At 45.8% G+C, this 15,612-nt stretch overlaps 1 protein-coding gene across 2 annotated transcripts in view; it reads left to right on the forward strand.

Moving 5' to 3' along the window:
* FAM234B (family with sequence similarity 234 member B) overlaps positions 1–15,612 on the forward strand; it is a 22,513-nt gene continuing 6,901 nt past the window's right edge. For both annotated transcript variants that reach the window (XM_065837608.2, XM_065837616.2), the window contains exons 1-8: positions 1–54; positions 6,128–6,520; positions 7,485–7,583; positions 10,263–10,451; positions 11,768–11,898; positions 12,552–12,699; positions 13,047–13,188; positions 13,850–13,993. In XM_065837608.2, coding sequence (XP_065693680.1) covers positions 18–54; positions 6,128–6,520; positions 7,485–7,583; positions 10,263–10,451; positions 11,768–11,898; positions 12,552–12,699; positions 13,047–13,188; positions 13,850–13,993 — 1,283 coding nt within the window. In that variant the 5' untranslated portion in view covers positions 1–17. The remainder of the gene's footprint in view (positions 55–6,127; positions 6,521–7,484; positions 7,584–10,262; positions 10,452–11,767; positions 11,899–12,551; positions 12,700–13,046; positions 13,189–13,849; positions 13,994–15,612) is intronic.

A 15,612-nucleotide genomic window follows, 5' to 3' on the forward strand; every position in this document is an offset into this window, starting at 1 on the left:
CACTGCGCCTCTCCAGCATGGCTACGGTGCTATCCCGGGCGCTGAAGCTGCCGGGTAAGGGGTCTGCACCCGCGGCGGGCAGAGACTGACGGGCCGCGCCGAGCAGGGCCGGGGACACCCACGTCCGGGGCAGCCCCCAGCGGTGGGGAGGCGCGGTTGCCGCTCCCCGGGGGCGGTGGGGTGCGTTGCCATGGTGATGTGGCGATGTGCGGCGAGGCCCGGCGCTGGGGATAAGGGGCAGGCCCGGCTGCCCTGGGGGCGCGGGGAGTGTGAGGGGGCTGGCGGCCTCCATCCGGGTGCCGTGGCGGAGGGAGGGCTGCAGAGGACGGGGCAGAACCTCGGGGCTCCGGGGGCGTCGTGCGTGGCGGCGAGGGGCCCTGGCCCTTTGAGGAGCCGGGCCCGGGGGTGCGCGGGAGGAGGCGCCGGGTCCCGCAGACCGCGCAGAAGCGGGCGCAGAATCGGGCACAGAATCGCAGAATCACAGAACGGTTGTGGTTGGAAGGGCTCCAGACAGCCGCCACCACCGCGGAACAGTGTTACACCCTCTCGTATCCACTCCTGCCGGGTTTTGCCCCCAAAAGCCAAGCCAGGAGTTCGGTACATGCCACTGCAATTACCTTAGGTAAATGTTTAAAGCCTGCCTGCCAACCCTGCATACCTTCCAGCCAGAGATCTTCAGTGAGATGAAAGGATATTCAAGCATAAGGGACTATTGTGTCAGGGAACCAGATCTTTCGAAGATTAGGCAGTGAACAGCAGTCCAACAACCATTCTATTCAGCGAGGAGATTAAAAGGGAATGAAAACATGTTGGAAACCAGATCTTGAGAGCGTGCTAGCTGCTGTGGGGTGGACTGGAGAAGGTGCCAATGCACCTGGCTGCATTAACCCAGGGGGAGAGTGCCTCATGTCTGCTCCTGACCATGTCTTGCCTTTGAGACAGCCATGGGACAGAGATGAGACTCCTCCCTGGCACCACACATCACTGTGGTCCTGCGGTGCACCACTCTGTGAAGCTGCACTCAGTGGGCAGGTCGTACTTCCCTACACCATCAGTCCATAAAGATCACAGTAATGTCTTCAGGGTCCTTGCTGTCAGCTTTTAGTAACCTGTATGTGGAGTAATTATTTTTTAGCTTATGTAGTGCCTGTTAGATCTCATTCAAAGAAGTTTTGTTTACAAATCATTTTTTTCCAGGTTTTTTATATATATATATTTGTTTAAATGAAAAGGAATACAATTTACATTAAGTTTAGAAAAAGTGTGAGTTGGTGACTGTAAGTGTGTGTGTTGGGGTGTGGCCACTGGGGAACTGTACGATAACATGTACAGATACCTTCTGGGACCTCTGGAACCAGTGTGATGTATTTGATATCTGCTGTTGGGACACACTGATTCTGAACAGAGCATAGGCCTTGCCACTGCAGTTAAGAATACAGTTCTTGCATCAGTCTTTCATTTAAATTGCATGTATCATACCTTGTTTGTGTGGTTAACTCTTGAAAAATGTAGCTTTCAACATCAATGAGAAAGCAGAGAGCCTATTGTTATAGCTGGTTTTTCCTGCTCCATCTCATTAAATTAATTACATCAATATGTGGCAACTTATCTCCCCGTGGGCTTAGAGATATGTCTGCAGTACCCAGTGACTTGTGCCTGCCAACTGCCAGAAAAATAAACAGAACATGAAGTGAGTACAAAGGATACTGGAACCAGCATGTCATCATTGGAATAATGCAATGAAAATTGTACTTATTTAAAGTCCAAGAGTGGCCCTTTTCACTCCAAAGTGAGTTCAAAGAAGCCTTTCCAGTAAGTCGAACTCAGGAAAAAATATGTTAAAATTAATATCTTTCAAGCCATCAGCACTAGAAATTAGTATTTCATTATGAGTGGGACCTGATTCCAACACAGGTCACCTCACAGATGCCTTCTTTCCAAATCATGATCACGTGATTCATCTTCTATAAGAGGTCACATTTTACTTCTGCAATAGTGCAAGAGCTGCCTTTGCAGAAAGTACTGTTAGGAAAATGCACAGGGGAGTTTCAAAGTCATAAAGTGCAGTTTAGAGTCCAGCTGCCCTTGAAAGTTGTTACATTTGAGGCATTTTCTTTCCTGCCTTTGAAAACCTCCCTCTCTAGTATTTGCTTTTTCTTCCAGAAAAACAAACAAACAAACAAACAAAAAAACCAAAACACTAGAGCAACATGATCAGTAATTTAGCCACAGACAGTTCCTCAGGTTGATGGTAACCACAGGCCACTGACTGGGAACCTCTGTTTTATTGCTGGTGCTATGGAAGAAAACAAGACAATTTAGAGCAGGTCAGAACAGAAACGGTTTATTTACTATACCTGTAGGAGAGAGCACAGAGCAGCATGGAAACTGATTTAACTCTGTCCCCTATAAAGTGAATGCAAAGTCTATACCACTTAGAGATGCTATGCAAAAGACAGATAAGATATGAGTTATACAGTTATGCAAGGCCACAGAGCTGCTCAAGTTAGGTCTAGAGTCTGTTTTCTTTAGTGCAGGGACCAATTTATCATTAAAGTTATGCAGTGATTATTTTTTCAGGAGACAGAGTACAAGTTTCACCAAGAGGCCAACTCAGGTCTTAGCATTTCCATTTCCACAATGGAAAGTTGAAAACTGCATGGGAGTGTTGGATTTTCTGACAGCTGATCACTTGCAACAGAGGCAGTTTTAGCTTTCTCTTGATGGACAAAATGTCTTTTCCCAGCCTGAGCCTTGTTCTTCACCAGAAAGGAAAGAATTTGAGTTCTGGAGCACTTCTTAATAAATCAGAATTCTCTAAATGGTGTGAAACTGCCTTTGTTTTCATACAGTGTTTTTTGCTTTTCCTGTCTATTTATGCTTTTCTGTTGGAAAGGCATTTGGAAGTAATTAGAGGAAGCAAGGTGTGGTATCCCTCCTTCCCACAGCAAGTGACCTGAAACCCAGATGAGGAGACCTGTTCTATCTGCTCTCTCTCCAGCCAGGTGAATCACGAGTTACATGTTCTCTGCACTTCAGAACAGCCTCAGGAGGCCAGGCTGAGCGTGTCCTCGCCACCCCTCCAGACATATTCCCAAAACAGCTATATATATTGATTGTTAGGGCTCTCTGAATGATGGGAGATGAGTGTTTGAATCCTCTGAGATTAGATATGCAAGTGCATTTCCCATGTGCTACATGAGTGCTCCAAAAGCCATTGTTAAAGGACAGTGTCTTCCCTCCTTTTGACTTAAAAACAAAAATCATCAGGGCATTTTGTGCCAGACCTTACTGAGTGGCTGTGCCTTGCGAAAGTGCCAGCTAACCTTTTGAGGAAGGATATGGAGAAGGAATGCCAGTTTCTGCCTCCTGACCAGGCTTTATAGCTCTTCTATAACTGGCCAGGCTCTATAGCTCTTTTACATATAAAAAAATCCTTTGCTATGTAGATCACAAAAAGCTGTAAGTCGTTACTGTGTAGCAGCTGTTTTCTAGTCTCTGATGAGTAGATTTGGCTTCTTACCTGGTTCTCAGCAGGAAAGGTGTTCCTGTTACATTTTGTCTGTGGTGGTTGACACCACTGTTGATGTTCCCAACATGTCAGTTCCATCCATGGGTAAGCCATAGTTTCGAGGTCCTTTCTGTCTCCTAGAGATTTGGAACAAAACTGTTCAAGATAAAGCTCATTCCTGCCAATGCTTTTAGTTGCCCCAAGGATGAACAGCAGATTTCAGTCTTCTGGATTGACTGTCTGAAATTAAGATAATTAAACAAATCACAGTGTATCTGAAATGTAATTATGCTTTTGAGTTGTTTTACTCAAAGCACAGCAGTTTCGAAAACTGGGAGCAGTCTGCTTAACATAACTGTCCAATTTTGACTTCCCAGGCTAAATACCATTTACTCGTGGGCCAGCAGCATTTGCTTTTCATACCACTCTGACCTGGCTTGAACTGGCACATCTGGATCTGTAGTGAGAAGCTGCAAATACCCTGCCAGTGAGTCCTCTCTGGAATTTCTTGTTTTTGCTGAGTACTCCTTCAGCAACTTATCAGCACAACCTACTGTATAGACATCTGGGAAATTCACACAGTGCTGTCAATGCAATCTCTGAGCAGAGAGCTGTGTGCCAGTGAGTTTGGTGGCCTTCTGTGCTGCTCACAGGATGGACCCAAGGTTATGAAGACCGCTGAAAAGACCACACTTAGAACAGATCAATGTGAAACAATGCATTGTCTCACAGGGATACACCTGACTGTCCCATAGGAGTGTAATACCTTTTAGCTGGGTGCTTTACCTCCACAAGGAACAGCTTTTTGGAGTGTGTGTGTGTGTGCACCAGATTGTTTTGTTGTGAGTCTTCTGTAGAAACCCCTAGTTCAAAAAGGGAGGGTGTAATTTATGTACATGATCTTGGATATCTTTATTTCCCTCTGTTCAGCATGGGTGGGTTGTCCTGGCTGTTCTACTTAGTGTGGGGCATTTGGCCTTTAGTAGGATTGACTTTTTTTTTTTTAAAATCCTAAAATTGACACTGAATGCCATTTATAAGTGCTACAGGAAAGGGAAGTGAAGGTGCTTTCGTGGGGTGAGAAATGAGAAAGAAATGAGATGCACGTGCTGCAAAATAGATTCTAGATGATGCAAAATAGGTGTGTTGCACTAACTAGATACTACAATGTTTGTAACTGAGTGTACCTTTAACAGGAAAACCAAAAGTAGGGCGTATTATCTTATGCGGGAAGAATAATCATAAAAGCTCTCAAATTTCCGCTTTGTAAAGCCTTCCCATCATCTTAGTGTCCAAGAGTTGTTACAGCTTGCATATTTTTGCTTATAATTTATGCCTTGCATGTATTACTTGAAGCGTCTTTGGGCACAAATTAGCTCCTGTCTCAGGTCAACTTTAGACAAAGGGAAATAAGGCAGATATCTGGGATAGCAAAGTCCCCCCTTGGAACAGGAGAGAGAGAGAGAAATAGACTGAGACCCTGCAAACATTGGAGCAGTGGCCATGGCTCCATGCCCAGTCTGGTGGCTCAGAGCAGCTCCCTGAGACGTGATCCTCTACTCATAGCTCAGGGCAGTGAGTCTGCGTGATCTTCCCTGGCCCCATAAACAGATGGCCCTGGCTTTGCACCAGTATGTATGACCAGGCTCTGCATCTGCCCTCGTCACGCTCCCCATGGCTATCTAAGGCTTGGGGGAGAATTAGTCCATGTGCCAGGCATCTGTGAGGGAGACACCTAAAGCTAAGCTACTTTCTTGTACCACCACCTGAAGGCATCAGTACTAACTTATCTATCTTGGCAAGGCTAAGCACAAGCTGTCGGCTCTGGTGAGAGCAGCAATAGAGCAGGAGCACGGTGGTTTCCTGTTGCGGGGCTGGAGCACTCCCTCTCACAGTGCTGACCCATGAAGAGACGTGGTGTCTTAGAGGGGCAGCCCTGATCCCTTCAGACACCTGCATGTTACTGGCCCAAATGCGGAAAATCACTTTGCCATCATCTTCAGGGAGCCAATACTCATTTTTAACAGCACTACAAAGAAGCCATGTGCAGTGCTCTATCCCTCCTGTCCCTCATGAAACAGGACAGCAGATATGGTACACTTGGACGAGGCAGGAGGAGCAGGGGAAAAATGAGTTGCAGAGAGAGGACTCCTCAGGGAACACAGACTACAAGTGGAAAGGGGCTGTGTCAGGGTTAGAGGCTGGCAAACGCTAAAGGAGTTCAGAACCTGAAGTCAAGAGAGTGCTGCAGTTTAGGTGTTCAAGACTGTTAAGCATGACTTCATATCAGTGTGTCTCATTACCAAACAGTAAAGTATTTGAATTAAGTCAGCCATGAATTCCATACATGCATACATACAAGTGTTTATGGATATGTACATAGATATAGATACACCTTTATCCTGGGAAAATAAACTGTTGACATCTTTTCTCCTGCAGCTGCTACTCATGGACAGACCCTGTCTTTTCTCTCGTACCTCTCACTTGGATCCATGCAAAACACAGACTGCGCTATTGTTCCTTCTGTATCACTCTCCACTGCAGCCTTTTCTCCACTGAGATGCTGCAAAAGCAAGGAACTCATGCTTTATTGTCTGTCTCCATCTCTTTCCTCAGGAAAGAAGAGCCCAGACCTTGGGGAATATGATCCCCTCACTCAGGCTGACAGTGATGAAAGTGAAGATGACCTGGTACTCAACATCCAGAAGAACGGGGGTGTCAAGAATGGGAAGAGCCCCCCTGAGGAGGTGCAGGACCCTGACTCTGATGTGGAGGTTGGGATGACAAAGCAGCACACGTCAGAGAGCACGCCTGAGGGTTATTCTGCAGAGACGGCTGGGAGTTTGGAGCAGAAGGCTGCTCCCTCCCTCATGCCATACCTGCGCACAGCGATCTTTTTGCTCACTGTGGTGGTCTCAATGATTCTTGTCTTGGTGTGCGCATTTCTAATTCCCTGTCCCCCTAGAGACTTGCATAACACCTGGAACCGCAACCTAGGTCAGGGAGCAGGTGAGAAAGCCTCAGGAACAGCATCTGGCATGGGGGAGGTGGCAGCTCCCAGGCTGGGCATCGGTGGGAGAGACCTATCTGGGAGAGCCAGGTCAGAGCAGAAGCCCTTCCTCACCACTGCAGATGCTTCTATGTAGAATAGTAAATGAGCAACTGTGCCCTGCTTCCTCTTCAAGCTGAGGCCTGTGAAATCTGACATCAGTAGATGACAGTGCTACAAAATCTTGTTTCTGTCAACACCAAAAAAAACATTCTGACTCTTCTGCCATCCTGCCTTTTTGTTCAGATGGTATGCTCTGTTCCAAATGGACATGGCCCAGCCCACTTTAAAACATAGTACCTCCCTCTCTACATCCTGTGTTTCACCAACACCTCCACACTGAAGTGTGGGGGTGTGTTCAGCAGGAGAGGGATTAAAGTCTTTGTGTCTTCTGTCTGGCTTAACTAACCTTATTTCTTTTGTCTTCTTGTCCTGCTTGAATCCATAAATCAACATTTGTGGTCTTTTGTCATCCTATTCAGGCCACTGGTAACATTTCTAAAGTATCTCCTATTCTGACTTCTGCAGTAAAGTAACAGTGGTTTGTGAAATAATTTCTGCCAGGTCTAGATATGTCTCTCCCTCCTTGCTTTCTACCCCTGGCTTCCAGATCTAGCCCTTCGTAAGATATGTGGCTCCCACATCACCTCAGAAAGTGAAGTGGAATGCAGAAATCTTTTCCTGTTACCTCCTTTATTTTTCCCTTTCATTTCCCTGACCCAGATGCTACATTTCTGCCTTTCCATGCAATGAAACATCTTACTGTGGTGTGAGCTGCCTGACATTGGTGGTTCCCTAGCAGACTCTGTGATGCTTGGCTGTCCATGAGTCTCTTTTTCTGGGCTGGCCCTCCTCTCCCAGCATGGAAGATGGTCTGGGTGGCCTTTTTGACAACGGTGTGGTGATTCTCTGTGACTGTTGCAGGTGGTGTGTTATCCCCACTGGAACTGTGTGATGTGAACGGCGATGGGCTCCCTGACATCCTCGTAGTCTTCACCGCCTTGATGAATGCTAGCGTCAGGGGTAAGCACCGCAGCTCCTTTCGATTCCTCTTTCTGTGCATGTCAGTACAGACCTTTTTTTGTCTTGTGCATGGGAACAGTTCTTGTCTCTGCAAATCTACTTCACTGCTCTTTTCAGAGTTCCTTAAAATGGCTGGTGTACTGTGTCTGTGCTTTGTCACGTTGCTCATAATTTTCATTGCAAGCCTGTGCTCTCATACCTCTTGGGTCAATATCATCTGTTTCCCCTTATTTCTTATTGGGGCAAGTCCATCTTTTTCTCCCGTATTTGTGCACACTTGGTTTGTGGTCAGAGATAAAGCAATCAGAAAGGACTGCTCTACAAATAGCAATTGGAAATAAGGTGGGGTTTTTTCCCCTCTTGTTATCTTGTTATCTTCACGAAAGAGCTCAGTCTACTTCCCTCCGTTTTACAGGCACAGAGGTGGAAGCACAGAGGAGGGAAGCAACTCGACAAAGGTTACAAATGAGATTCAGTGATAATCTCAACTCTTTCCTCGTCTGTGGTCTAGTGTCCTGGTCATTACTAAGGGCAGTTGGTAAGAGGGACAGTGATGGCAGAGCTGACTGTTGGAGCACTTTGGTTCTTCTGAATTAGCCAGTTGCTTGCCAACAGGAAACATTATGAATTTTTTTAGGGCAGCTCTAGGTCAGCATTGCAGGAAGCACCCTCCCCTTTCTGCTTTTTTCTCCAAGTCACTCCATATACTTTCCAGGCTCCGAGCCGTTGTTAATTCACAGATAATAGACTGCCTGATGGTGGGTAAACTGCTGTGCCTAGCTGTTTAGCCCTGCTTCCTCCTTCTGGCTGCTTTTGCTTACTCTGTTAGCCCTCACACCCCTCAGGTAACATAGCAGCAACCTGCTGATACTGGCCACTGTTACACAAACGTTGCCAAGTCCAGTGACATCCTATTGCACTGAGTTCTAAAGTCCTGGAGATTCCCAGCTGCCTGCTGTATGGCCTCTGCCCAGCCTGGCATCACCTGAGATTACATGAATCTGTTCAGTCTCAGAGATGTATTCAGATAGCAAGCATACATTGCACAGCATGAAGACAACTCCTGTGAGAGCAGAACGCCTTGATTGTTCGAAGAGTTGGGTAATAAAAATATAGTTAGTGGATAGGGAAAATACCACTTCTCCGTGGCGCAAGCCTGGACCTCAGTATTTCACAACAAGCCCTTTGGAAAGAAACCTGTGAGCAGAGAGAAAACTGTAGATTAAGTTAAAAAAGAAAGTGAGAGCAGGAGATGCTGTTGACATAAAGGCTGCATTCAGTTTGTAGAGGTTGTCCTTGTGTTCTATATATTTCCATTGCATTGTATTTATCTTTCATCGCAGACATATGTACAGTTGTCAGCACACTCTGAATAGAACTAGTCATGCGTAGGTTCATCCTGGTCTATAGCTATGCTGGAAGACAGAAAGCAGACACTAAAGCAGGTGTAAACACATCACAATCCTAAAACCACATAGCTGCACATCAGCCCTCCCGTAGCTTGTGCTCAGAGCATTCACACAGTGTCAAGTAGAGATAAGCTCAGGATAGGTACCTAATGGAGTAAGCTATGACGTTGTTAGCTGTTTCTCCAGCTTGTACACACAACAGCTGTGAGCTGCATTCAGGAGTTAGTTGTTCTTAGTCCCTGCCAACCCAATGAAGAGAACTAGGGCTCAGGCAGCCCCTTAGCATAAGTCAGATGATTTTCAGTTTGGGAAGAGAGTTTGATTTAGAGAGTGGGCTCAGACTTGCTTTTAGCTAGTGGCCCAGATACACCCTTTGTGTATTCAGATTACATGTTGTTTTGATAGTAAGACTGGAGTCAGCTGAGACTGTTGTTATTTTGAAATGTATTCATCTTAAATTGTGATATGAGCATACCAAGTGGAGACTACAGTAACCGCAGTTATGTCTGTGGTCAGTTGTTGACATTTGGAATCAGAGCCAACAGTCAATCAGAACAGCGCAGAGCACTTTTTTTTTTTTTTTTTTTGCAACTATTTTGTGCTAACCAGTGAATTAGGAAAAGGACTCAGAGTTACACCAGCTGGTTGCATTCAATCTGTTTTTCACAGTAAAACTCTTTTGGAAAACAAAGGGAAAAGCTCTCAGATTGCCAGTCACTTTCTACTGCTCCAGAATTACAAGCAACCCAGGACTTTGACATGAGGTGGCATCTGTCTTGGGAGTCGTGTGAGGTTTCTCCTTGATACTAGCCAAGAGAGGGAGATCTTGAGGGAGATAGGATCAGAAGGACCAGTCTGGTTTGACAGCAGTACATTTCACACCAGGAATTCAGCACAGCTGAGCAGGTTGTCCCCAGGATCTTGGTTCCTCTATGCCCGGCTGACCACATTTCTTGCTGTGAGCTCAGGTCCAACCTCTGTGATTGTCTGCACTGTTGACTGACAGCACAGCTTGTCTGGAGATCACTGCTAGACTCTGTAGGCAGAGAGACTCTCCTGTGGGGTGGGATTTGACATTTGCTTTCAGACAGTGTGAATGTGGCTGATTTGAGCAACTCAGCTCTAGGAGCTAGAGCTGGAACTCAAGCACAAAGACCAGAGGCAGAGTGAACATAGCCCGTGGTGCCAAGGGATTTCACTCTTTCTTTCCTGCCTCTTCCAGGTGTCTCTAGGCCCTCCGTTTTCACTCTTTCTTTCCTGCCTCTTCCAGGTGTCTCTAGGCCCTCCGTAACTGTGGTGGCCCTTTCTGGTATGAATGGCAGCACCTTGTGGTCCATCCAGCTTCCAGAGGAGACTCGAAGCGTGCAGTGCAAAGGGTTGTCACTGGGGGCACCTGGAGAGCCTGTCTGCCTTGTTACAGGAACAGCAAAATTCCTCAGCCTTCTCAGTGCCTCCACAGGTAGAGTCAACTGCCAGCATATTAGAAATATGTTATTACTGTTTTGTTTTCTTTAAAGGACTGATAAGAATGCATGATTCACTGCTGGCACTTCGTGGTGGCTGTTACCTAGTTACACACAGGAAGGAGTCAAAATACTAATGAGTTTCTAGTTACACAGGGTAAGAAAACCCAAACTGCTGCTGCTCTGTGGCAGCATCTTCATCTTACCATTTCAGAACATTTATAGGTGTTCATGTTATCCTGTAGCATCCCCATGGTATAAAGGGTATGTGAGGTCTGTTCTCATCACCATTGAGCTGTTAGTACAACTCAGCACTTACCTAACAGCACTGAAAAGCTGAGCACCATCCTTAGAAAAGTTATATAAGGACATGTGCTACAGCCAGGAAACCTTCAAGAGAAATTAGACCCATAGAAGAATTGATTAGATGTGAATGAATACTGCATTTTTAATCACTTGATCACGTGCATCTCCATTCTCTGATTGCTGTTTGTTCTACTACATAAATTCATTGATGGTCAGGACCATCAACTGTCTCCTTTACCAGCAGTAGTAGTGTTATTAATGTGTGCAAGTGTTTGCAGGTCTGGCCTTTGGTTTCCTTTGTCGTGCAAGGGCAAACCTTATCCTACACAGCAGCAGCAGCAGAAAGGCATTTTTAGACTCTTATTGAAAAAGCAGAAGTATTGGCAGAAGAATCATAGAAAAGTAAAAGCATTGAATTTCATTTTGCCTTTTTGGGGTGTTTATTTGCCAATTTGCACATCAGGTTTTACTGACATCATGTCTGCTGACGTGCTTTCACCCTGAGGTAGAGCAAGCATGTCATGCTAGAGTGGCTACTTGCTGCTGGGAATTTAACTGAGACGCAGATTTGCTCTTTGAATATCAGGACTGCCCATCTGTTCCCTTTCCTGGCATCTACCTATAGGCTTTACTGCTGGCTGAGGAAAACAACTGCTGCCCTGCAGAGCAGCACTCTCATTTAGGTTCTCCTTCCAAGAGTGAACCGCAAATATTCTCTGCTGTTTCAGGAATTGTTTTGGTTTCGGGTCTTTCTAGAGAGATTCTAAGAAGCAAGCACAGCAGGACTTGAGGCATGACTAAAAGACAATCTGAAGAAATGCTGGGGGAAGAAGTTTGCTTTCCACTGCAGCTTGCCCCAGTTTGTAGACTTGTCTTTCTATTTCTCAGAGAATGAGGGAAACAACCTCTCTTGCTTCCTTCTTCAAGAAGTTTTTTTGGAACCCTCTGGGGATGCCCACTGGTTGCCCAAGTTTTGTGAGTCACTTTCATCCTGTTCCTCCCACAGGCAAGACCATCTGGACGCTGAACTTGATCCACCTTTCAAGTGGGTTCTTGGCTGCACCGGCTGCAATTCTTCCGGATGTAGATGGAGACGGGACTAGGGATATTGTTGTTCTGGCTCTGAAAGAGACACAGGTACAGCATAGCCCTGTTTGGGGTTTGAAAGGACCTTGACTATCTAGAGGAAGAATAGGAAGACTGATGTGGAAAACTGTAACAGGAGCTGCAACAGCCCCTAATATCCACTCCCTTAGATTTCCCTGGAAAGCCCCCTTTTTCTTTCAAAGCAGTGAGATCAGGCAATAATGACACTACCTGCATTTCTTGTCAGCTGGAAGTGAACAGAAGGGTCATTATTTACCCCTTTCTGAGACTTCAGAATTATCTGGTTTTGTTCAGTGAAGGCTTGGTTTGAAGTGAATGTTTAGCAGCATAGGGAGCCGTGTTGAGACAGATCTCTGGAGAAAGGACCATTCAGCTTATCCGAAAGAAAGAAGTACTTATGTGATTAATTCAGATGCAGATTTCCTCTGTGATTATCCCTCCCCACAAATCTAGCATTAATGTTGTTAGAGGAGTTTGGGTTTTTGAAGTCCCTTCCATCTTTGATGTACTTGCAGTCAAGGGAAAAGCATGAATGTGAGAGTCCCAGGAATTCAGACTGAACAAAGATAAAAAGACCATGAGCTAGACCTTGCTGTGGGGTGAAAGAACAGTGGAGCTTCCTGCTGTGGAGACCAGGAAAGATGAAAGCACTGCTAAAAATCTCTGCATCTCTCTCTTTGCAGCCTGATGTGTTTTTCATCTTGGTGTCAGGAAAGACTGGGACTGCTTTGGGTGGGCCTGTGATGTACAGCACCAGTGGAGAAGGGAAAGTGATTGGCCCCCAAGTCCACATCACCAGCCGGGAAGCCATCTACATCCTATTTGGTTTTGGTAAGTTGCACCTTGCCTGTCCAGCACTTCTCCTTACTAAGAAAACATTCATTTTACCTAAAATGCGCCAGAGCATCCCTGGGTTATCTCTACCATGCCTTCTGCTGTAAAAGATAGGAGTAGGGGGCATGGGAACAAGCCTCACTGCCATGGTGTGGAAAAGTGCAGGAGCACCAATACCTGCTAGCCTGGAATACCTTGGAGTTTCCCAAAGGCACATCATGCCAAGGAAGTTCCAGCTCTGGGCATTTCTTTCTATCACAACCACAGTGGTCCCAAGGACCCTCCATGCTACTAGGGAGATAACTTTTGCAGGCAGGACTCTTCAACTTTACTCTTCCTGGCAGGTAATGTTCAAGCAGTTGCCCTGAGGGATATCTTTACCCAAGCCAGAAACCGGGACAGCTTTCCTGCAATGCTGCAGCATGAAGAGCCAGAGTGGGAGAAGCGCAGATCTGTCAACCTGTCAGAGCTCATTGACATTTATAGGTAGGAGATGGACTCATCATCTTGCTTCTGTCGGGAGAGGATGGGGAGAATGGTCACTTCTTAGTGCTCCTAGAGATGGTCCCTCCTACTTCAAAACTGCCCTTCCTTTCATTTCTCAGTTGATAACAGTACTTTGGGGAACCCACTGTTTCCTCCCCGTCCTGCAGTTGTCCTAGCAGAAGAAGTGCAGAGTATGGTAAAAAGAAATCCTTTGCTTCTCCTGCTCCTTTCTTTTCTTCCATTTGTGATGCATACCTAGAGGAAAAAAAAAAAGGTGTTCCCAGCTGATGGAGTTTCTTTGGGAAGCTCAGTCTATGTCCAGCACTGTGGGCATGGATTTCTCAGCTCTTCCTTCTTTGCTGCCAAATTGTGGTCAAGATCAGTTGGGATAGGAATAAAAGAAAGGGAGCAAATGTGAACCCCTACACTCCATGTTTTTTTATAGTAGCTCAAGCTGTTCAGAAGAGCCCACACCTGAATTTAACCCACTTAACTCAGGAACCCCCAGAGGAAGGTAAGCTCCATCTCTGGGGGAAAGATGGGCTTCTCCAAGAACAGTTCAAATCTTAGGTGGGATGAATTGCCATGTGGACAGGCAGGTAGTGCTAAGATATGCAGATACAAGACTCAGAATCTCCTCTCTGCTTTCCATTTGTGCCAGTGGGGGTGTTGACTTTCTCCAGACAGTGAAGACACCTGACACAAACTGCAGCAACCTGCTCATCACAACCAAAGAGGGCTTGATCCTACTGCGAGGGCAGGACCTGGAGCCCCGTTGGACCCTGGAACTGCAGAACATCAGCAGGTTATATACTGGGAACATTTTTCTGTCCTAGTTCTTCCTGTACCATTTTCTGCCCTTCACTTTTAAGTATATGTGCTCCTTAGAAAGCAATTGAGAAGGACTCTCCATGTCTGCAGAGAAATCTAAGAACTGAAGGTGTGCAAATGCATCACTGAACAAGTGAGGAGGGCAGGAACGGGAGGGGCAAGGAACAGGAGGCTGCAAACCTGAGCTGTGTGCTTGTGAGTGATCACAAATTAGGGGCTTGATTCAGGTACCCAGCATTGTTGTCATGACTACTGTGGCACTGGAATTCAGGGGATTACTGGTGTGTGATTCAGCCCATCTGCTGTTCAGGGCTGCCACTTGCCAGCTCAGTGGAGGGGCCCAGTTGCATTAGGGATGTTAAGTATTTAGAGAAGATGTCTGAGTATGGGTCACAGATCTTAATATTCCTTGAAAGCTGAAAATGAGCACTTTGAGGGCAGTCAGCACGCCATCTATACTAAATGTAAGTCTTAAAATAATACTGCTTATCCTTTAATTTCACACATGGAAATGAAGTAATTTGCCAGAACTTGTGGACTTATAATAACCAGCAATTTCAGCTTACCCAGTATTAAATATTTGCAAAGGGCAGTTGGGCACAGTTGAGGGAAATTACGTGGGAAACAAATTGCTTGCTCTGCTGTCTAGAGGAAAGAAAGCAGCTCTTAGTGCAGTGTTACCTGACTGTCAAGAACATCAATAGGAAGAAGTCAGTGGAACTTCATTAGGCAAAAAAAAAAAAAAAATCGGTGTTCAACTAGGTTTGATATTCAGATAATGTCCACATTCTTGAGGGCTGATGGGTGACATAAGCAATGACTTTAGGAGTGGCTTATGGCTAGTTGATCTTGCTATGTGGAAAGGGGACAAACAAAGTGCTTTGAGCCTAGAGTCTGCAGACTTCTGGATGTGTCTGGGGCTGTGTACTCACAAAGCAAAGCCAGTTCTTAGATGCTGTAAAATCAGTGATACGCAAGAAATTTCTGAATGGACCAACTGATTAATTGGAAATTTTCTATGAGTTCAAATCAAGAAGGGTTGAGAACTGCTTTACCTCTTCCATTCCTATCATCACAGTATGGCTAAGGTTGGAAGGCACCTCTAGAGATTGCCTAATCCAATTTATCTGCTCAAGCAGGCTCAGCTAAAGCAGGCTGCTCAGGGATATGAACTGTCAGGTTTTAACTATCTGCAAGGCTGAGGACTCCACTACCTCTCTGGGCAACTGGTATCCCAAGTTGCTGCACTCCAGCCCTGTTTCTTCTGGTTCTGTGACCTCCCAAGGGACAGAGTTCAGCATGTGTACAGGGGCTGCCAGTTAGGCATTGAAAAATAATGAAAACCGTTCTTGTTCAAGGCCACTGTGCTGAAGTCCTGGACTGCCTGTTTTCTGGGAATTGAGAGAGATGAAATCTAGTAAACTGAATATATTGTGAACAAGGTTTTATTTAAGAGGGTATTTTTTTTAGGACATAGAGAAATTCTGCTTGAGAAACACAGGCTGGGGGACTAATTCAGCTCAGGGGTATCACCAGATAATCAAACAGACCCAAGCCCAGTTCCTCATAAGAAAAAGATTACAGAGCTAGCTG

This window comes from Patagioenas fasciata, chromosome 1, assembly GCF_037038585.1.
Source record: "Patagioenas fasciata isolate bPatFas1 chromosome 1, bPatFas1.hap1, whole genome shotgun sequence".
NCBI classification, from domain to species: domain Eukaryota; kingdom Metazoa; phylum Chordata; class Aves; order Columbiformes; family Columbidae; genus Patagioenas; species Patagioenas fasciata.